This window comes from Trichoderma virens (assembly GCF_000170995.1).
Source record: "Trichoderma virens Gv29-8 chromosome Unknown TRIVIscaffold_84, whole genome shotgun sequence".
Taxonomy (NCBI): domain Eukaryota; kingdom Fungi; phylum Ascomycota; class Sordariomycetes; order Hypocreales; family Hypocreaceae; genus Trichoderma; species Trichoderma virens.
In genome coordinates this window covers 148948-169086 of record NW_014013665.1, presented here as the reverse complement: position 1 = coordinate 169086, position 20139 = coordinate 148948, and the positions used below count along the sequence as shown (strand labels likewise).

Below are 20139 nucleotides of genomic sequence, written 5' to 3'. Positions count from 1 at the left end.
AGTTGACGGGGCGGGAACTAGATTAACAAGCCAGCAGCTGGTTGGTCTAGCCCCAGAACGCGCGCGGGAGCTGCTTGTATGTGAGTGCTTTGGTAGGGCCACACGGCGCGCTGACAAGGCAGGATTGGTAAGATAGACCTGGGGGAGACACAGGGCCAGACACAATGGAATGAGGCGGAGCGGCGTTCATTAGGCTGCGCCCCTTTGCACAAGATTGCGGATGGCCTCTCACTATCCCACGATGCCATCTGACCAGTGATAGGCCAAAAAGTATCATCTGCGCCAACGCTTGCTGCGCAGTGACCTTTCGGCTATCTCATGAAGGCGTTTTCCGACAAAACAAACTTTGGTATTCATCACTTTTCTCACCGTGATAGAGGTAAACGAGGTCAATCAGGGAAGGCCGGTAGCAAGCAATGACGAGAACAGATTGCATGCGAGTGACTCACTCACCAGACCAGATTTCTCTCTCACGCTGTGCTGTGAAGCCATCTCATGAGGGAAAGAAAGAAAGAAAGACCGAGAGCATCGGCGCTGACTCATCCACACGTGATACAGCTTCGAGCGTTGATGTGATGAAAGAGAAGAGCCGCATCACCAGCGCAGGTCGTGCGAGTGACCGTAAATAATCATTCGGAATCCAGTGAGAACCGTGTTGAACTGAGCTCGGCGTTCACGGCATCCTGCTGATCAAAAAGAGGCCAGCTCACCCAGTTCAGCGGGAGGGTTGTCTCAGCTGCCTGGAGGAATGCGACTTTCTCACCCTCTGCCTCCGTAATCGTCAGCGTGAGGCCGTCACGATGGGCGTCTCGTGTTGCTGAGCAGAGGCCACTAGTACCTGGCCATGAGGTCACTTGCCGCTCAGATTCTGAGAGCTTCCAACACGGTGGCGCAGAGAGCCATGGCGGACGGCGCACCAGCCACAACCTTCCGGAAGCGATGGGCAGGCTATTGGTACAAGTGTCATCCTTTGGGCAGATTTTTCTTCTCCCGACCGGGGTGCGAGAGTTTGTCGACGCCGTTAACGGCCGCACCAGCTGAACAGTGTGGTGTGCAACAACGCCACTGTAGTCAAGGCTATTGGGCGAGACAGGCAAGACAGGGATGCTGGACCATGATATCAGCAAGGGGTGATCCATGTGTTGTCTGCATAAGAGTGGGCCGGATTCCAATCAAAGTGTGTGTGAGTGTGTGTGTTTATACGCACACACACGCACAAGCGCAAGCAACAGCGCCAAACGCGGACAGTTGAGCCGAGTGAAAGGGCAGAGGAAGGAATTGAGATGAGCCATGTGCTGTACTGAATGTGCCTTTGCGAAAAGAGATTCTGCATGTCTCACGAACTTTGACATTGAGCATGTCGGGTTAACTGCATGGATGCGCTCATTGGTCATTTCGCTGAGTGCAAATGCAGCAACAATGAATGCACCGGGCACAGATTGCCTCTTTGCCTCTGATCCAACCTGAAAAACGGACGTGCATTAGCGCGCACAGCCCAAGCTTTCAGGATTCAGCCACTGCACCCTGATTGGATCCCTCGGTGGATCCGGAGCGGCGCTAGGAACAACCTAATCTCGATCGGCTCTAGTTCCACCCGCAGCCGAAAAAGCCAGCCAACCAGGGATGGGCAAGTGGATGGCAAAAGTGAGTGCCTCAGGCTGCAACGGTCTCACCATCGGGTGCTTTGGGGCAATGGGTATACGCGCGCCTCCCCCAGCTGCTGCACTTCGTATGAGAGAACCTCAAGGGCCCTGTCGACATCACTCTGCAACATATACAGGACTCCACGCAATCATTCACGAAGCACGAGCACTATCAGTCAGTTATTGCTAGTGGTACTCGTCAGTGACTCCTCGCCATGGCCATGATCTCAAGTATTTCGCTCTAAGCGAGCCGTGTTTTAATGACACCTGGGCTCCTTATTCGACACTCTTGCTTTGCACATCCACCAACTCGCCTATATCCGTACCTCTCGACGACCCGACTTACAACATGGACGACCCCGATCTGTCGTGGCCGGCCTGGAAGTTCGGCCTCAAGAGGGACGACTTATTCACGACATTACATGACCAATACAACACCATCTCCTACACCCTCCAAGACCCCGAAGCCTTCCACCACGACGTCTACGAAATCTCCCAGCATGCGGACACGGCCGAAGAATTCCATCGCTTCATGGCGGCTCGGCAGCGGCAGCGGATCACCGAACTCCAGGAGTCTCTTGAATCGCTCGCTGTAGAGATCATTGCCAACCCGAAGTTGATAGGTTCTGACCAGTGGCAGCACGCTCTCCAGCTTTTTCGGACCAAGTCCTACGACTCCATTGTCAGATACTTTGCAAGCTACCTCCCCGACGACTACCTTGAAAGCCATATGGCGTCTACGTCATCGTCGTTTTCCGAAACCGATTCTATCCACACTACCAGCACAAAGGCCAGCAGCGCCAGCGATGCATCCTACTTCGTCGATGACGACGACGATTTCTTTCCTCATGGCTCCCTCATGGCCGAGCCTTGCGCGATGAATGCGCCATATATGCCTCTATCACCCGAATCTGAGGGTTCACCTGCTGAATCCGCCGATTCACCAACATTCACATCAACAAACCCACCCTCGCGATCCATGTCTTTCTCCGGCTCGGACTCTGGCCGACTAAGTGCTCGCTTCATTAGACGATCTTTGATTCACGACGATGACGACGCATCTCAATCCGACGACTGCGACACCACAGTTACGTCTGTGTGTGATTCTGCGGAAACTCGATCTTCCTTCGATCCCTCGGACGTCACTGATGACGTCGCCGATGGCAAGGAAGAACTACCTGTACACATTGTAGTAGACGGTGATGAGGATGAGGATGAGTTTCCTACCGCCCAGCTTCCCGAAGACGATTTCTGCACTTTAGACTCATTCGATACCCACAACTCTTTCAACAATACCAGCTATGATACCCTTGAACCCGACACCCCCACCCCCAGGCAAGTCACTGAATCAACAAGTTATCTCGACTACAAAACCCCCACGCCACGAAAATCATCCCCATCACAACAACGCCCGTCTTACCGTCGATCCCCATCACCAAGGTCACTACTTTGTCGGCGGCGAGAGGGGAGTCCTTCCCACGACGTTCGGAGGAGTCCGGAGGAGGCGCTTAGCAAAATACAGAAGCAACCGCTGGGAGAATCCATTCGGAGGAGACCCAAGAGCGGCAGGAGGTGACAGGCTTGACTCAAGGTGGCAGGCATGCGGCGCGGCGCGCTGTACTTGTATATATACCATGATGCTGATTGTACATATCTGTCGTATGACACTAATGATTTCAAAACCAAAAAAGTCACAGTCTCTGGCCCGTATGCGGTGACGTCATCAACCATGACGCTTGTGGTACGCTACTGCTATTACTGCTACTATTAATATGGTATTAGCATCGTCCGGTAAGTTATATATTGGCTTTAATGCTCTTTTGTTTCAAATTGCTTTTCCTTTGCTTGGGTCGAATGAGCGCAGCGCATCACGGCTCTCGGAACCTGTGATCACAAAATCACTTGCGCCGGGGGGTCACATGGAATCCAGGAACCAGGAGCTCTGTTTTTGCATGTGAATGACGTCATGACCCCTTGCAGCTGGCTTTATTTCCTAATTCTTTTTTGGTTATGTGAATTACTTTTTTTGATCTTGCGCCTTTGTTTGGTTAATGGGCTTTTTGTTTTGTTTTCTGGGTGTGGTGTGGGAAGTGAGGCTGAAATTTACTGACTGCTACGTGCCACTTTGGCTTGGTGCCTATCCATGTCATCCTCCACACCATATATGGGATGCCTCAGGATCTATTCTATTCTAGGTACATGTAGCTATTCCTGTTGTTCGAAACCTGAAGGACATTTTGAGAGGTACGTGGTATTTATTTAATTAAGCGTTTTAGATATACGGATGATACCATCACGGCTATATAACAATACACAAGATATCATACTTTACAAATCTGTTCAACATCTTTCTAGTGAGAATAACAATAAGAATGAGAAAGCGACCGCCGCATACTCTTTCTAAGCCAGAAGGGGGTTGAGGTATGGCAGCTCCTTGATATGTTGGCTCCAAATCTCGAGCGGATCCTTCTTCTCGCCCGCTTTGCCCTTATCCACGCCATACAGATACGGCTTCTCATTCGCGTAACAAGTTGTTTCTTGCTCATCGGGCAGCTCTCCATGCAGGATGAAATTCTTCGCAATGGCATCCGTGCAGTCGGACTTGTCTCGTGACGAATGGCCATAACCGTGGTGCGCAATCAGTCGAGCGTTGCTGCCCATTTCATCGAGCAGTCTTCGGCCGTTCCGCAGCGGCGTGGCAGGGTCGTACGTTTCCGCAATGAGCAGAACTGGGTTCTTGAGTGTTACGTTCAAGTCGCCGCGGTATACCTCAGCTGGTGTAGGCCAATACTCTGTGAAGCGCTGGCATGGGAAAACGCTGAAAAAGCGAGAGTTGCCCGAGACCCAGGATTTGGCAGTCATGTTCGTCCACAGAGACTCCCACCAGTCGAGGCCGTCCTCAGGCAGCGCGGCGTCGTATCCATCCGAACAAATGACCAAAAAGGTCAGCTCGTCAGTTGAAGGTCTCTTATTGGGAATAGCCGGCAGAGCAGGATCATATTCCCATGCCGAATGCTCGAGCATTGCGGAAGCAAGGGTGGCATTTCCAGCTTCCAGTTCATAGAGGAGCGATGCCAAAGCGGGCCATGAAAATGCATTGTAGAGAGATCCGTAAATGGCGCCCACCAAGCCAGAGTATGTGATGAGAGATGGCCCGCTGAAGCTTGTGTATCCCACCACAGGTCGTGTAATAAGCGAAGCGATGAGCGTTTCCATGCGGGATTCCAGACTCTCTAGAGTGACAGCTTTACCATCAACTGGCTTCGCTAAATCACAATTCTCGGGTCCGGCGTTGATGCATTCTCCAAGGAAGCCATCGTGCCATGCATCAGTGGCATTGTCCAAGGCGGTCCAGCCAAAGCCTCCCAGAAGCCTATGGTCTCTGACATACTCAGTGCCATCCAAGATCATTCTACCCACGCTCGACGGAAACATGTTTGCATATGTCTGCCCAATTCCGGTGCCATACGAGATCATGTGTGCAGTGAGCTCATCTTCTCCTAGGGCCTTGCGGATCTCTTCCAGATCGCGCGCAACGAATGCCGTGCTGACGAACCGCGGCAAGTCGCCGTGCGTCTTATAGCAGGCGCCGAAAATTGCCTGATTCATGGCATCGGCAACCTCAAGCTGGGCTCTCGGAGAAGCGAGAACCTCGCGATACTGCCCGGCAATCATTGACCAGTGATCTCGATCAGCGTCAAATGGGAAGCAAGAGAGGGCGGGTAGCGTCGTGTTGACGCCTCGAGGATCCCATCCCAACACGTCGAATGCGCCACCACTGAGACGCTCAGTGAAGATTTCGGCAGATCGCCAGACCAGAGACGTTCCACTACCACCAGGACCGCCGGGCTCGACAACAATGGTTCGCTCGCTCTTGTGGCCAGCGGCGGGCTTGGAGCGGCCATGAACGGGAGCGAGTCCAGAGACCTGATACTTTGTCACGGCAAGTCGAGTGATGCGGGGATCGGAAGCGTTGGTGTAGTCGAGCGGAACATCGAGCCATCCGCACAAGTAGATGCCGCGTCCAGCGGAAGGGTCATGCTTTGAAACAGCATCCGTATCTTGGTCCGTCTTATTGCCCCAGCTCCAGTGATGGGGGTTTGGATCAAAGAGCTTTGACCAGCTCTTGAGAGGGTGGTGGTCATCAAGAGCAGGAGGAAGCGTCACATTTGTGCATGGAAGAAAGTGGAAAGGGTCATTTGGTTTGGGGAACTTTCCATAGGGAGAAGCCTTCTTGTAGCCATGGCCGTGGTGGTGATGATCGTCATGATCGTGGTCGTGGTGATGAGGAAGATGGGGCTTCGGATGAATATGATGCAGTCCAATCAAGAAGACGAGAGTTGCAACGCAGGCCGCCTTGAGATGCCAGGACCTGCGTTTCCTGGCTTGTGATGCAGCAGCACCGGTTGGCAAAGCCGTCGCTTCCACCTTCTCCATTTTGTCCATACTCCTGAATCGGAGTTTTGCAAAGTTGAGAGGAGTTTAGTATTTGCGAGTTGGTTCCGAGAAGCTCACGCCATTTTATGCTAGCAAAGGTACCCGGAGACGCGCACGCAAGCGACTGGGGGTCTTTTGTTAGTGGCCGGCACGGCACGATGAGGACAAGATGGGGGGCCGGTTAACACGGGACTCGTACACGCGAGATTCACTCAGGGATACTCCGTCCGAAGCACGAACCGGCTAATTGTTCAAGTATCCTGGTATTGTAACTGAGCCATACTTGTACATGAATGTCTCACATTCCCAAGACCCGCACTGTACGGGCACGGTACATGTATATAGATGGAGTGTAACTGATGGCGCTTATTACCATCACCATCAATGTAGAGCCATCAAAATCCGAGTTCCCAACCTGCTTAGAAGAGGCACTTCTATCTCTTGGCTTCAGCATTGCATCAACAGATGTGTTGTGACTTTCGGAAGCAGTACCCCGAATGGCCTGCGGAGATTGAATGGCACGCCCTTAAGCACAGTGCATCTAGCTTGCACACTATGCATCATATTGAGGAGCCGTCTCTACCCTTATTCTAACTGGGTAAATGGAAATGGTCCACCGTCACTGAACTGAGACAATTTGCCCATTTAGAATAAGGGTGAATGATCCTTTAAATAGAGCTTCTCTTCCAACTTCTCCAACTCCATTATCGGGATACCCTCATACTTGTGCTCGCAGTGCGCAGCAGACGCAAAACACCATTACCCCACACTCATCCATCATGTTAGTCAACAAGAAGGTCGTTTCGTCCAACTACGGCGATTGGGAATCGCCCATCTCGGCCGACTTCGTTGTCTCCAACGTCAGGTCCCTTGTGGCCCCTCGTGCTTGTGTAAGTTGTTGTGTTAATGCCATCTATCATGCCTATTAAACTAACCTTATGATTCGGTAGCCACGCACTGGACGGGCTTACTTTACCGAGACTAACGGAGCGCGAAGAACCATTGTGCAAGTTACCCAGGATGGCAGTCTGAATGAAGTTCTTCCCCCGGATCTGAGCTGTGAGAACACCGTATACGAATACGGCGCCGGCCTCTACGATGTCCTCCCAGATGGACGGCTCATCTTCTCCGACCAGGACAACGCGGTGAGGATCTTGGAACCGGATGCCAAGTATGCCTCTGTATTGATCAAATCCCCCGTGTTGAGGTACTCTAGCTTTAGTGCAAACGCAAAAAGCCCATGGGTTCTGGCAATTGAGGAAGACCACACCGAGGACACCCCTGACAAGGTCAAAAACTATCTTGTTGCAATCAACATTCTGACTGGCCAAGTTGAGAGAATTGTCTCAGGAGCCGACTTTTATTGGCTACCACAGTTCAACTCAGACGGTTCCAAGATTGCATGGCTCGAGTGGGATCATCCCGATCTCTTCTTTGATGCCTGTAAGCTATATACAGCTGACTTTTACGCGATCGGCACTATTCGGGGCAAACGACTGGTCGCTGGTGGAAATGGAGAGAGCGTCACCGAGCCACGATGGGGTGTAGATGGCAGTACTCTGTTCTTTGCCCAAGAAACCGGTGGATATCGTCAGCTGTTCAGGATGGAGCCAAATATTCACGGCGAAAGCCGGATTGAGCTAAAGAAGATTGAGCTCAGGGGCTTGGAAACGTCTGAGATGGGAGAAGTCGATTTCTTTGAGGGAAGGTGAGAATTTGACATCTCCTTGAGAAGGCGGTATATTCTAATGTTGATGTAGCCGTACCTTTGTTCCCGTTACGGAACGGTTCCTGGCAGCAACCGTGACGTCAAACGCCGCGCAACGACTCATAATCATAGATCTACAAGATAATTCATGGAGGGAGGCCGCCGATGGAGATATACTCTGCGTGATCACTTGGGATGCCGTTATTCGATTAGACGACTCTCATGTTCTTGTCGTGGGCGGCGGGACCGATATCCCTCAGGCGCTACACAAGATAAATATTCACCAGCCCAAAGAGAACGAAATTCTTCGCCTCTCTGTTGACGAACAGTTTCCGAAAGAGCTTATTGCAAAGCCTGAAATCGTCTGTTTCCCCTCTGGAGGGTTCCCGAGCCATACCATCTACGGGTTCTTTTGGAAACCGACGAGCGATAAGTATTTGCTGGATGTGAGCGTCCCATATCCTCTCATCATCAATGTCCATGGGGGTCCGACCAGTCATGAAGGGCCGGGGCTCTCATACAAAATCCAATACTTTACATCTCGAGGATACGGCTACTTGGCCCTGAATTACGTTGGATCTACTGGATACGGACGAGAATACAGGAATGCCTTATGGGGTAATTGGGGCCACGTCGATGCTGCTGATGCTGACGCTGCTGCCAAGTATTTCGCCCAGACTGGCGCTATTGGCAAGATTGGCATCACAGGCATTAGCTCCGGCGGCTACAATACTCTTCAGTGCGTGACCCGGTTCCCCAACACTTTTTCTGGAGGCGTTTGTGTGTCTGGTATCTCGGACCTGAAACAGTTTGATGGGAAAACGCACAAGCTCGAGTCGCATTACACTGCGAAACTACTCAGGCTGACAAAAGACATAAGCGATGAGGAGAGAGACGAGATCTACAAGGAACGAAGTGCGCTATACCATGTTGATGAGATCAAGTCGCCTCTGCTGTTGTTGCATGGTCAAGAAGATACAGTTGTGCCCCTTGAACAGGCACGGCTAATCGCAAAGTCGCTTAAGGAGAGCGGCAAAGGCGTAAAGATTGTGGAATTTCCAGGTGACGGACATATGCTTGAGCATCCGGAGAGTGCAAAGGGATGGCTGCTGGAGGAGGAGAAGTGGTGGAGGAAGACGCTATTATTATGAGAATTGTAAGAAGCAGCTTTATGATGGGTAATTTGACGGTATACTTGTTAGCATCTATTTCATTTATTTCATGATGTTTACCAGTGCTTTTAGGAAGAACGAGAATATTGAGAATAATATTAGTTGCTAAATCTGGAAATGGTATACTCCATCAGGACTGAGAGAATGATACGGTCGCCGCGGTCAAGGTTGATAATGAATTCATAACCATTCACATATAATCCTTTGTTTTCTCAGCACACAGCTCCCAAAATTCCCGTGCCCTCCCTGTGCCTCCTTCCTCAGTGGGTTTTGATGCGTTAATCAAGTCTGGCCTAACACCGTTCGAAATCCTGCCCCATGGGATGACGTAGCATCCATTGTTCTCCAGACTGATATCCGGGGAGAGCCCAGCGTATAACTCGGTCAGAGCTCCGAATCGGGGCTTATGGAGTAGCGGGTAGGCCATATACTTGAGGTAAAGCGCATGTCGCAAAAGATTCGTGTTAAGAGCGCCTGGATTATGGGACACGCTCACAATAGATGAAGATGCCGCCCTCCGCGCAAGTTCTGTAGCGAGGAAGTAGTTTCCAGTCTTAGAATTGGTATAGCTGCGGTTTCGATCTTTGGGAGGTGTGCGAAGCTCGTCAATGATGATGCCATCGGTAGGTGCTGAAAGCTCCATGACTTGGCTGCTAGCCCACACTACACGAACTGAGCCCTTAGGTGTGGCCTCATCTGCGGCTGTTGATTCAAGCACCGGTAGAAGCAGCTGCGTAAAGGCGAATGGGCCCAGGCAATTCGTAGCAAACTGCAGCTCGATGCCCTGAGCCGACACGCTGCCATGGGGTGGCTGAGAGACACCGGCGTTGTTCCAGAGCACATGCAGCTTGGATTCTTTTGCCTTGAATTCGTCTGCCGAGGCCTTTATGCTGCTCAAGTCATCCAGCTTCAGGGAAAGGAATTCAAGGCTGCCTTTGGAGGGACCAGCAGCCTGGATTTCCTCGATTGCTTTGCGGGTCTTTTCCTCATCGCGCGCGGCAATGTAAACCTTTGCATTCTTTTGATATAGAATCTTGGCAAGCTCAAAGCCAATGCCAGAGGAGCCGCCCGTGACGATGACCACCTTGCCGTCTAGAGAGGCCACATTGACTTCCGTGAAGGTTGGCTTTGGCGGGAAAACCTGCGACCACTGATTCCCCATGGCGACGCTGCGGTGAACTCGAAGCAAGGGCAAATATTAGGTAGAATGAAAATCTGCAGAAATGCCCCCGATCTGCTGCGAACAATTGGTTTGGCAAAGAATTGCCTCGTAATCACACAATCGTATGTAGATGCAGGCAGCGAACCGTAGGATCTGCCATCCACTCAGCGGCCAACAACGCTTCTTATAGCCGACGCAGCAAGGATGCTCCTTTGTTGGACGGCGAATGAGGGGAACGCAGCACGAGTCCGTTTAGGTGCATAAAGTCAACACCTGTGCATTCCACGGAGAACGAAGAGAAGCCGTGTTTCAGAGTCTGGTGACATGATGTTGTGTAAACGAGAGAGATTGGTACCTCAGGACCGAAAAATGTATACTTGGCAGGGAGCATTTCGTGTGATGGAAGGCGGTGGTGCTACGTGTACCCACCTTGCTCCCAGGATGTAGCTGGTACCTGGGATTTGGGAATTTGGGAATCCAGATACCACCAGCCCCTGCACGACGCATGTACTCCATACGAATCCCTCCATGCATGCTACCTTGTGTCTGTTACCAATCAAAGTCCAACATCGGTATATTATTGCGCCTTTCCTTTATCTCTCTACCTTAACCTCCAGGTGTGAATCCAACGTCAACGCTGCACTACCACCCTCATCTTACCCGCCATAATTACAGTACAGCCATTTTAAAATTCATGATACCGGGGGCAGTAAATGCTCCAAACGAGGTTGCCGCTGCAGCTGTACATGACCGCCTCGATGTACGCCCGAAGATCCCTCGAGAGCGCCAGGTTCTGCTTTGTCTCGTCGACATTGCGGCAGAAGATGGTGGCATACCGCTGGATCTCTTCTGCGCAGATGGCTTTGGCCTCGTCTTCGCTCACCTGCTGCTCGTTCATGATGACCCAGATGGCGTTGAAGACGTAGTCCTGGCCTGCTTTCTCGGCCGCCTGCCTCTCCTTCTCCCACGAGTATAGGTCGTTGGTGAGTCCCAAGACGGCGTATCCAGGGCGAGCCAGTTCCATGCAGAGATCGTACTCGTCGTCTGGAATAGTGAGGGCCATGCCAAACGTCAATGTGCCGAACCATATCCTCGACATTACGTTAGCACCGGATGCACTGCCTTTGGAACTCCTAAAACTCACAGTTCTCCAGCATCAATCACCCTTGCGGGGACGTACTCCGCCAATGTGCGGAACGGCGATTCTCTCGTCTGAGATGCCAACTGCACAAACTTTGCCCAGGCTTTCATAGATGTGATGGCCCGTTGAGGGTCAATCGAAATCATCTCTTTCAAGATTTGAGCCTGCAGCCGCTTCTCGGGACGCGATTTGCCGTCTGTATTGCCGTCCAAAGCGCTTTTTCCGAATGTTTCGAGCATCCCCGGCGACGTGGCTGAGACATTCTCAAGATCCAGATTTTCCATCTCGTCTTAGCAAAGGAGTTAGCTCTTCAAAGGTCCCTGAGTCATTGTTTTAGGACTCACCATCATAGATGAAGGCATATTCGTTTGCATATGAGATGATCTCAAGTCTCTCCGGCAGGCACTCAGGAACAGTCACCTGCATGAAGCTAAACCTCTGACCGAGCCCGCCTTTGTAGTTGGCGAGAGGCTTTACGTGGGTAGACCAATCGACTTGAGCTCGATGTGCGCCACGGATTTCCTTCATAGGCTCTTTGTGCCCACGAAGAGCAATGCCGTTGGCTAACCCATGTGTCTCATAAACACTTGGATCGATGATCTCTGAGTACCGATACTCCATGGTTCCGTATGATTTGGTGTGCAGAGTGTACACCGATAATACAAATGATGTGATATGATGATACCCTATGTGACAGAATCAAAATCCGGATGAAAGTCAGCGGCATTTTATCCTCAACGAGTAGCCTTGGACCCTGTTGGGAACATCTAGCCGCCGGACCACGGGATAAGATCATTACGCATTAACCGCCTTGCTTGATTGAATGATGACCTCCTTGGCGTTACACTGTACAAGATGCCGGAATTCCTGGATATCTCTTTCACAAATAACCCACGGCCCAAAATTGCCGCTTACAAAAAGTCACGATTGCTAGCATATCCCGGCACTTGCGTCTACAGCCATCATCCTGGGCCGGCACAAACTGCATTTAGGTCTGCCGGAATAGCGACCGACTTCACAAGAGGCGCACTGATGCTTATCCACTCGCCTCGCAGTAGTTGGGCAAGTGGGCTATAGTCTGCATATAATGGGCTATAATATGCATATAATGTAACCATCCATCTTGTACCAACAAACAAGCCGTTAGTTCTATACTCGATTTTGCAGGTCCTTCGGGTATTACCCACAAAAGATTGGATGGAGGATCAATCCTTCGGGGAGGGCTGTAGGAGCTCTTATGCCGGTACGTGAAGATTCATCTGAGTATCGGTGCCAGAGTAAGATGACCTGGAGCGGGATAATTGAGGGCCCGATACGACACGTAGTCAATACGGCGCCACATTATCATAAGGAAATATGCCATTACGTTGATGTGCTGGAATGCAACAAGATGCACGTGTGATTGGCCCACCGAAAATGCTGATGTATTTCTACACGTATAGGCATACCTACTAAGTTTCTCCCAATCCACCACTCGCACTCTCAAGAGCAGTCTTTTGTATACACTTTAATCATCATGGAGGCGTTGGTATCGCAACCTGTTGCGACGACTGTCCTTTTGGCTACAGTTTTGGTATCCTGCATCTACAATGTATACCTCGTGATATATCGTCTCTGGTTCTCGCCCCTGGCCAAATTCCCCGGTCCTAAATTTGCCGCCGCCTCGTTTTGGTATGAATTTTACTATGACTATTGGCTGGATGGCAAGTACCTATTCGAAGTCGAGAAAATGCACAAAAAATATGGTGCGTGGAATGCTGCCTTACCATTTTTACTGTCGCTAATTTCTCTCTTCTTCTCTCTTGGACCACAGGTCCCATTGTTCGAGTGAATCCGGATGAGCTATCTATTCATGATCCAGACTTCTACAATGAGATATATGTCACAGAGAGCAAGCGGCGAACTGAGAGCTATGATGTGTTTTGCAAAGGCATCGACTTTGATGGTGAGAATGATGCACATACTCCTAGAAATTTCCGCTAATTCATCTGTTGTAGGCTCGCATCTGCTCACAGCAGACCACGATCTGCACAGGAAGAGGAGAAAGCCAATGGAAAGTTTCTTTTCACGGAAAGGAATTACTCAGCTCCAGCCAATGCTTGCAGAAGTTGCCCTGCATCTTGAGTCTCGCTTCAGAGAGCTAGAAGGTAAAAACGCGATCATTCGACTGGATCATGCTTTTTCTGCCTTTTCGGGGGACATAATTGGACGAATATGCCTTGGTACGGGCGATAGAGGCTCTCACGGTGACCGGTTTCTTGATGATCCCGATTTCGCTTCTGACTGGTAAGCTTCTGCCAAAAATTTTTTGGGTGAAATCGGTACTAATCATGTTAAAAATCTCAGGTTTAACATTATTCACGCAATTGTGAGATCTATTCCGCTGTTTACGGGGTTTCCTCAACTCATTCAGTACGTGCTTTCTTTTTCCTTGGCGTAGCATTTGACCATACTAACATCACCATAGATTTTTGAGTCTCCTTCCTGAGAGTTTACTGCTATGGATTTATCCAAAGGGGCAAATGTTCAATATTTTCCGACAGGTCAGTTTACAGACATCCTCATTGGTGGAATTGCCTCTATTCTAACACGAGCATTTAGCGAGCATTGCAGCAAATACGTCTTGCAAATAGTGACCAATCCAAGGAGGACAGTAATGGGGTCTCTATTTTCCGGCACATTGCAAATAGCGACATGCCAGAAGAGGAGAGAACAGAAGAACGATTAGCCAAAGAGGCACAGGTTCTTCTCGGAGGCGGCACTGCAAGCACAGCACGCACTATTGGCTTTGCCTCCTACTACATTCTATCTAGGCCCGGGTTGAGAAGCAAGCTTGAAGCCGAGCTGAAGGAACCCATGGCCAACTGGCCCGAATCAGTTCCATCCTGGGCGGAATTGGAGCAGCTGCCGCTCTTACAGGCAATCATCAAGGAATCCCTGAGGTAAGCAGATGAACAAGCCAACGAGGACACGTTTCTAACACACATGTGCGCATATAGGCTCAGCTATGGCGTCATGCATCGCTTGCCCAGAGTATTTCCCGACCAACCAATCCAGTACAAAGATTATGTGATACCTATTGGGGTGAGACAATCCGATCACCTGGTCCTCTTATTTTGTATCTAATGATATTCTACAGGTCCCCGTGGGAATGTCTGCATACTTCATGCATTCAGACCCTGAAGTATATCCAAATCCGGGCGAGTTCATACCCGAACGGTGGATTCATGATGTGACACCGGCCATGCATCGGTCGTATGTGCCGTTTTGTCGTGGATCAAGAAATTGTTTGGGAATGAAGTAAGCATCTATTATTATTACTCCTGCACCCCATATCCGATGGGTAGTGGTATAGGGAAGCTAATCTATCCATCATTCCTATAGTCTGGCTATGGCGGAGATGAGCCTTGTTTTGGCAGTTCTATACCGCTCCAATGGGCCAAAATTAGAGCTTTACGAAACAGACGAGAGCGATGTCAAACAAGCGCACGACTTCTTGATCCCCCTCCCGAAACTTAGCACCAAGGGCGTGCGCGCCTTGATTCGGTAAAACACGGGGACTATGTAGTATTTTGGGTGATGAAGTGATGGTAAAGACAGAGATGGTGTGCCATAAATGAAACCATGATGAAGGATGATGCAATGCCACTATACCAAAGGGTGGGATAATCTTCAGCGAGGGCGTTCAGCTGTTCACCTTGCTCGTCTCAGTTTGGGGGTCAGGACTGGGAAATCGGAATCGATGAGATGTTCAACGAGGTAGATGAGTGGATAAAAATCTCCCGACAGGGAAGACGTTCCTTTGCCTCCAAATGCCGAGATGAGATAGCACTATTCAAGACAGTTACTCGTATGTGCTTTGGCCGAGTTTTGCCTAATCAAGCGCTTGCTAAGAGTCTTGGAGGACCAGGGTGTGAGTTTTTGGGGGGGGCCGAATGCAGATTCCGAGGTTGGCAATTGCTTACGCACAGACAATGATATTACGCGCTTCAAGGGTCGTATCTATTATAGATGCTGGTTGATATCCGCCATATTATACATACCTAAGCCATGCAAGTCTGCAAGCGAGGGTGCAAGTCAAGCGGCACAGAGTAATGGCATGCCCAATAGTAAACGATTGTGATCAAAAAGGCCCCCAACGGGCAGATTGCAATGTAACGCCGGGCTGAGAGACTCGGTTGCCACCATATTCTAGCGCTGAGATGCTGCTTCGGACGGAACGCAGCAAGCAGAGATAGGTGATGGAATAGAAGCGTGAGGGCAGGCAAAATGCAAAAGGCACCCACACGATGCGACAGCAGGCTTACGGATGCCAAGAGGGGAAACCGCCTATACAGAGAGAGACTTGACTTTATGCATGTATCTCCACGGGGATTGCTCCATATCTGCTCCATGTCTGCTGCGACGCTGAAGACTCCATACATGCAGTGACACTCAACGGTTCTGATTGCATGCAGAGTTTCGGCGTGCAACTACCAGCAAACATGTCATGGATCTATCCACGTGGGTGGCACAGCACATGTAAATCTGTCTCTTGGCTAACACTGGATCCCTGTCGCTTCGGAGGGGAGGGACAGAAGGAAATCATCGGACAAACGCAGCAACCTATGCGACGGAGGCAGTGTCCCTGAGTCTTGCCCGCACCTCGATCGGCCTCTTTTCCACTAATAGAAACGTCCTCAAATCCTCCCACCTCATCTTCCGATCCTCTACCACCTCAAAGTCAAACACCCAGAGCAGTTTGGAAAGGATCAGCCGCATCTCCGCCCACGCCAAATGCTGCCCCAGGCAGGCTCTGGGCCCATCGCTAAACGGCTGGACAACCTGGAGGCGATCATGGAAGAAGGGCGACTCCGGGTCTGTGCGCGTGTCAGGAAGCCAGCGCTCCGGAACAAATGACGTGGCCGAGTGGAAGTTTGCCGGGTCGCGGTTCATCGTATATGCTTGTATCGAGACGGGAGTCTGAGTCCCAATGTCACAGTCAGCCAAGGATACAACGGTTGCAACCGAGGGATTCAAGAAAAGATACGCAGGCCTTTGCACATACCCCTCCCGGAAGCCATGTTCCGCATACTATATCGCCTCCCTCTGGAACCCGTCGTGGGAGAACCCATGGGATGGGCGGGCAGAGTCTGAGTCCCTCGTTAAGCACTGCGTTGAGGTACGGTAACTTCCGCAGAGCGTCGAGGTCGATGTCACTCTCTTGTTGAAAAGTCCCACGGATTTCTCGTGTTAGATTCTTCAGCTTGTTTGGGTTGTTGACCAGGTAGTTGAGGGTGCCGCTCAAAGCTGTCGCCGTTGTCTCACTTCCTGCGGTTGTCAGCACCATGAATGTCGTGTGGAGAGTACCCTCTGGCAGCTCGCGGCGTTCTGTGCCTCGTATCACATGAGACATGATGTCTGGCCGCTCAAGCTCGAAATTGAGACGCCTGTCCACCTTGTCCACAATCTGCTGGTAGTGGTCCATTTGCATCTTCCTTAGAGAGGGCGGGATGCACATGAGAAGTAGACGCTCAACTATTGGGTAAAATCGTGCTGCTGCGACGTAAGATGCCGCCTTGACACTGTTGAACAGCAAAGCAATCCAAGGGTGGTATTTGGAATCTTGAAGGCAGTTGAATGATTCTCCAAATCCAAGGTCTCCAAATATATCAAACGCAATGAAGTTGAACCAGGGCACCACGTCAATGACTGCGCCGCTCTCTGGTGTCTCATTCACGCGCTCACGGATCCTTTCAACTAAAAGATTGACATAAAAATGCAGAGTGTGCTCTTGCTCTTTCAAGGCCCGAGGTGTGAATCCAGGAGCAAGAAGACCACGAATGCGTGCATGATGTTTCGGGTCGATAGCGCTAAGTAAGCTGTCTGGCATCCCAGGTTGCGATTTCCACCAGACAAGGTCCTTTAGAAACTGTGGGTGATCTTTACGAAGCTGGAATATGTCTCTCCAAGCGTCTTCATGAGCAAAAGTGACTTCGTCGGGCGCAATACGAAGAATAGGGCCATATTGGCGATGCAGGCGCTCAAAATCATGGACAATTGTTCCCCTGAGCAGTGACCGGATAAACGGCAGTCGAGACGCCTTCCATGCAACGGGACCTGGAACTTTGGACAGAGGATGAAAATACAGATTATAAATTATGCGAAGCACGTTATACTGGAGTATGGTCAGCCCGAGATCTGATTTCTGTCTATTTGCGCTCGTACAGTAATGAGTGTGAGGATGGTGGTGCTGAGCCACGCCGAGGCCGTGACGGGCCATTCCCAAGCGATCACCATTATACAACAAGATGAAGACTCGAGACTATATCGTCAAAGAAGCCATTTATAAAAAAGATGATGGTTTCTTTCAGACTGAATAAATATGGGCATTTGAATGATCCCTCTCCGTTGCTACATGATCAGATTCACGGACCATCTCCTCGCGTTGGTCTCGGCACGCCACCAACGGCAAACATTCCTTGCGCAATGCAACTTCGCCATGCCTTTCCCGTGTCTTACCATTCCATCCAAATGAGTTGGGGGAAGACCCAATTTAAGGGCGATCCTTGTTCTCCAATTGGCAGCCTCGTGGGGGTTACACGTAGCCAAAGGATTCGCCGTGTGCCACTCCCATCCGGTATTCTGCAACACATGTGGGTGAGATCATATGGGTGGATGGAGAGTGTGCGTCTGTGTACATGTATGCTATGTGCATAAAATATTGGGTTAATTTAATCAGGCAGGCGCTCACATTACAGTGTCGCAGGATTACCATCCTGTCCTCCATTTAGATTAGCATGTCTTTCAGCTTGGCGAGGCTCGGCGCATTTCCTTCAGATGCGTAATAATAGTTATTACTCGTATCAGTTCTGGGTTCCCCGGACCATGCATTTAATAATACGCACCGACCATCTGCTGCTCGCACTCTGCAGATTTCTGCTTCCACTCATTTGAATCCATCACCAAGCGACCGCGAGCTTTCCGGAGGTTCAGGACTCATGGCTTCCCAATGGCTTGGGTCGATTCCTCCTCCTCCGGGAGTCGAGCCCAACTTCATTAACCCTTATGATCATATGACGGAGAATATCGCATTGCACTCGGTCTTGCTGACGCTGACCACGCTGGCCGTGGGTATGCGACTGTATACGCGCATGCGGATCACAAAGAGCAGACTGGGGGTGGATGACTGTGAGTCTGAGCTGCTATAGTAGACTTTATAGGGGGAAATTACTAATACTTTACTCAAAGATTTTTGTATCGCTTCATATGTGAGTATTAAGAAGAATTATGATGTTCTTGATGGGTGTCGACTAACAAGATCAGGTTATGATTATAGCCTTTTCAGCATTTATGTTAAAATGTAAGGGAAAATCTCTCATACCTCTCAACAAATATTGGTAAAATAACCAATAAACACAGGCTATACAAAAGGAATCGGTCGCCATATGTGGAATGTGCCCATTCAAGATGTCACGGAGATGTTAAAGGTAAGTTCTCGATTGCTATTGTTCGCGGCAACGCCGTAAACTGACAGACATATCTATTCAGTGGTTTTCCATCGGTTCATTCATTTACTTGCTCCTCGGTGGTTGCGTCAAACTTACCTTTCTCTTCTTCTATTACCGAATCTTCTCGGAATCAACCAGGATGAGGTATCTCATAATATTTGGCATCGTGCTGGTGGTCGGATTCAGCGTCAGCCTGTTCTTCGGAAACGTCTTCAGCTGTATTCCGGTGGAAAAGGCATGGAATCCGTTGGTCCCGGGCCACTGTCTGAACCCTGTGATTCTGCCTTACGTTTCTGGAATCTCGAGCTCGGTTTTGGATCTATATACGCTTGTTTTGCCTGTGCCCGTCGTTGTGGGACTTAACATGGACTTGAAGCGAAAAGTGAAAGTTGTTGCGGTCTTTGGAATTGGTTTGCTGTACGTGAAACCTCTCGTGAAACATTGAGTGAATTTATAGTAGCTAACGAAAGAACTCTTAGTGCCGTCGTTGCCAGTCTTATTCGCCTCGGCATGACGCCGATACTCCATAGCAGCCCCGATGCATCCTGGAATCTCTCCAAGATGTCTGTATGGGCGTAAGTCATCTCGGCATGTTCCACACTATTGAGAGCGCTTAAGGCTAATGTTCTGTTATAGTACTGTGGAGGTTAACGTAGGCCTCATTTGTGCGTGTCTGATGCTGTTGCCTGCCTTCCTCAACCACGTCTTCCAAGGTCCGATTATGGATTCCATGTCCCGCTTATTCTCTAAAACTTTTGGTCGATCATCTGGGAGGGGGTCTCATGAGAGCAAATCCCCCATGGGGAACCGGGATACTTGGGCAGCTTATGTTGAGCAGCGAGATTCCGACTCTCAGTTCAAGGGCATCCACCGTCACGAGGTCTCTTCACAATGAGGCACTTTGCTGTGTATTATCAAAGCTTGGAAATTATCAATATTTGCTTCGGATTTACCCTTCTCTCCATGTTCTTCGGGGCATGATCGTTTGACTGCTACTTGCTCTGAGTGCAGGTGGTTTTGGTGATTGTATGATTGATTGCGGCGCAAGCCATTCCCTTCAACAGACTGGCGTTGTTCGCTCGCACATAATTGATCAGTTTCCTAACTCTTTCTTTCGCCATCCAAAGAATCGTGATGGTAGGCTGTAGATGCGGTAACAACTGGTTCAATAAAAGGGCTCTGCCCCAGACTTTGGTTCAAAATCCATTATCAGTCCATAGTTCAATTCAAGACGAAACTCAAGATGCGCAAAAAGGCCCGAACAACAAAGTTCAACCGTTGCATAGGTATGGGATATTGTGGCAGAGTAAGTACTTAATAGCTTACACCCCGCCATGAACTTAGGATGTAAGGTGGCTAAATATTCGATCGCGCACGAAATAGTAA

General features: G+C 50.1%; 8 protein-coding genes across 8 annotated transcripts; 4 read left to right on the top strand and 4 right to left on the bottom strand.

Annotated features, from left to right (window-relative positions):
• Positions 1–1797: 1797 nt before the first annotated feature.
• Positions 1798–3327, top strand: TRIVIDRAFT_83567 (uncharacterized protein; the record flags this gene model as incomplete). The annotated part of the gene is made up of 1 exon (XM_014097821.1): positions 1798–3327. The coding sequence occupies one exon, from the start codon at positions 1993–1995 to the stop codon at positions 3217–3219; it is 1227 nt and encodes a 408-aa protein (XP_013953296.1).
• A 555-nt stretch (positions 3328–3882) lies between these two features.
• TRIVIDRAFT_90747 (uncharacterized protein) lies at positions 3883–6104 on the bottom strand (the record flags this gene model as incomplete). Its single annotated transcript, XM_014097820.1, has 1 exon — positions 3883–6104. The coding sequence occupies one exon, from the start codon at positions 6087–6089 to the stop codon at positions 4044–4046; it is 2046 nt and encodes a 681-aa protein (XP_013953295.1).
• A 1010-nt stretch (positions 6105–7114) lies between these two features.
• Positions 7115–8930, top strand: TRIVIDRAFT_1980 (uncharacterized protein; the record flags this gene model as incomplete). Its single annotated transcript, XM_014097756.1, has 2 exons — positions 7115–7788; positions 7841–8930. Coding segments are annotated over 2 exons (1764 nt in total), but the record flags the coding sequence as incomplete, so codon positions are not given.
• A 220-nt stretch (positions 8931–9150) lies between these two features.
• Positions 9151–10122, bottom strand: TRIVIDRAFT_59294 (uncharacterized protein; the record flags this gene model as incomplete). Its single annotated transcript, XM_014097819.1, has 1 exon — positions 9151–10122. The coding sequence occupies one exon, from the start codon at positions 10120–10122 to the stop codon at positions 9151–9153; it is 972 nt and encodes a 323-aa protein (XP_013953294.1).
• A 685-nt stretch (positions 10123–10807) lies between these two features.
• TRIVIDRAFT_224958 (uncharacterized protein) lies at positions 10808–11884 on the bottom strand (the record flags this gene model as incomplete). The annotated part of the gene is made up of 3 exons (XM_014097818.1): positions 10808–11213; positions 11267–11552; positions 11608–11884. 3 exons carry the CDS (start codon positions 11882–11884, stop codon positions 10808–10810), a joined length of 969 nt encoding a protein of 322 aa, XP_013953293.1.
• An 895-nt stretch (positions 11885–12779) lies between these two features.
• TRIVIDRAFT_181847 (uncharacterized protein) lies at positions 12780–15073 on the top strand (the record flags this gene model as incomplete). Its single annotated transcript, XM_014097817.1, has 9 exons — positions 12780–13008; positions 13077–13208; positions 13261–13549; positions 13610–13675; positions 13731–13806; positions 13865–14205; positions 14263–14347; positions 14403–14563; positions 14648–15073. 9 exons carry the CDS (start codon positions 12780–12782, stop codon positions 14811–14813), a joined length of 1545 nt encoding a protein of 514 aa, XP_013953292.1.
• Positions 15074–15868: 795 nt separating this feature from the next.
• TRIVIDRAFT_193582 (uncharacterized protein) lies at positions 15869–17542 on the bottom strand (the record flags this gene model as incomplete). Its single annotated transcript, XM_014097816.1, has 3 exons — positions 15869–16225; positions 16311–17420; positions 17471–17542. The coding sequence occupies 3 exons, from the start codon at positions 17540–17542 to the stop codon at positions 15869–15871; spliced, it is 1539 nt and encodes a 512-aa protein (XP_013953291.1).
• A 701-nt stretch (positions 17543–18243) lies between these two features.
• TRIVIDRAFT_15465 (uncharacterized protein) lies at positions 18244–19639 on the top strand (the record flags this gene model as incomplete). The annotated part of the gene is made up of 7 exons (XM_014097767.1): positions 18244–18433; positions 18494–18513; positions 18569–18605; positions 18665–18732; positions 18794–19170; positions 19233–19328; positions 19390–19639. Coding segments are annotated over 7 exons (1038 nt in total), but the record flags the coding sequence as incomplete, so codon positions are not given.
• Positions 19640–20139: the final 500 nt, after the last annotated feature.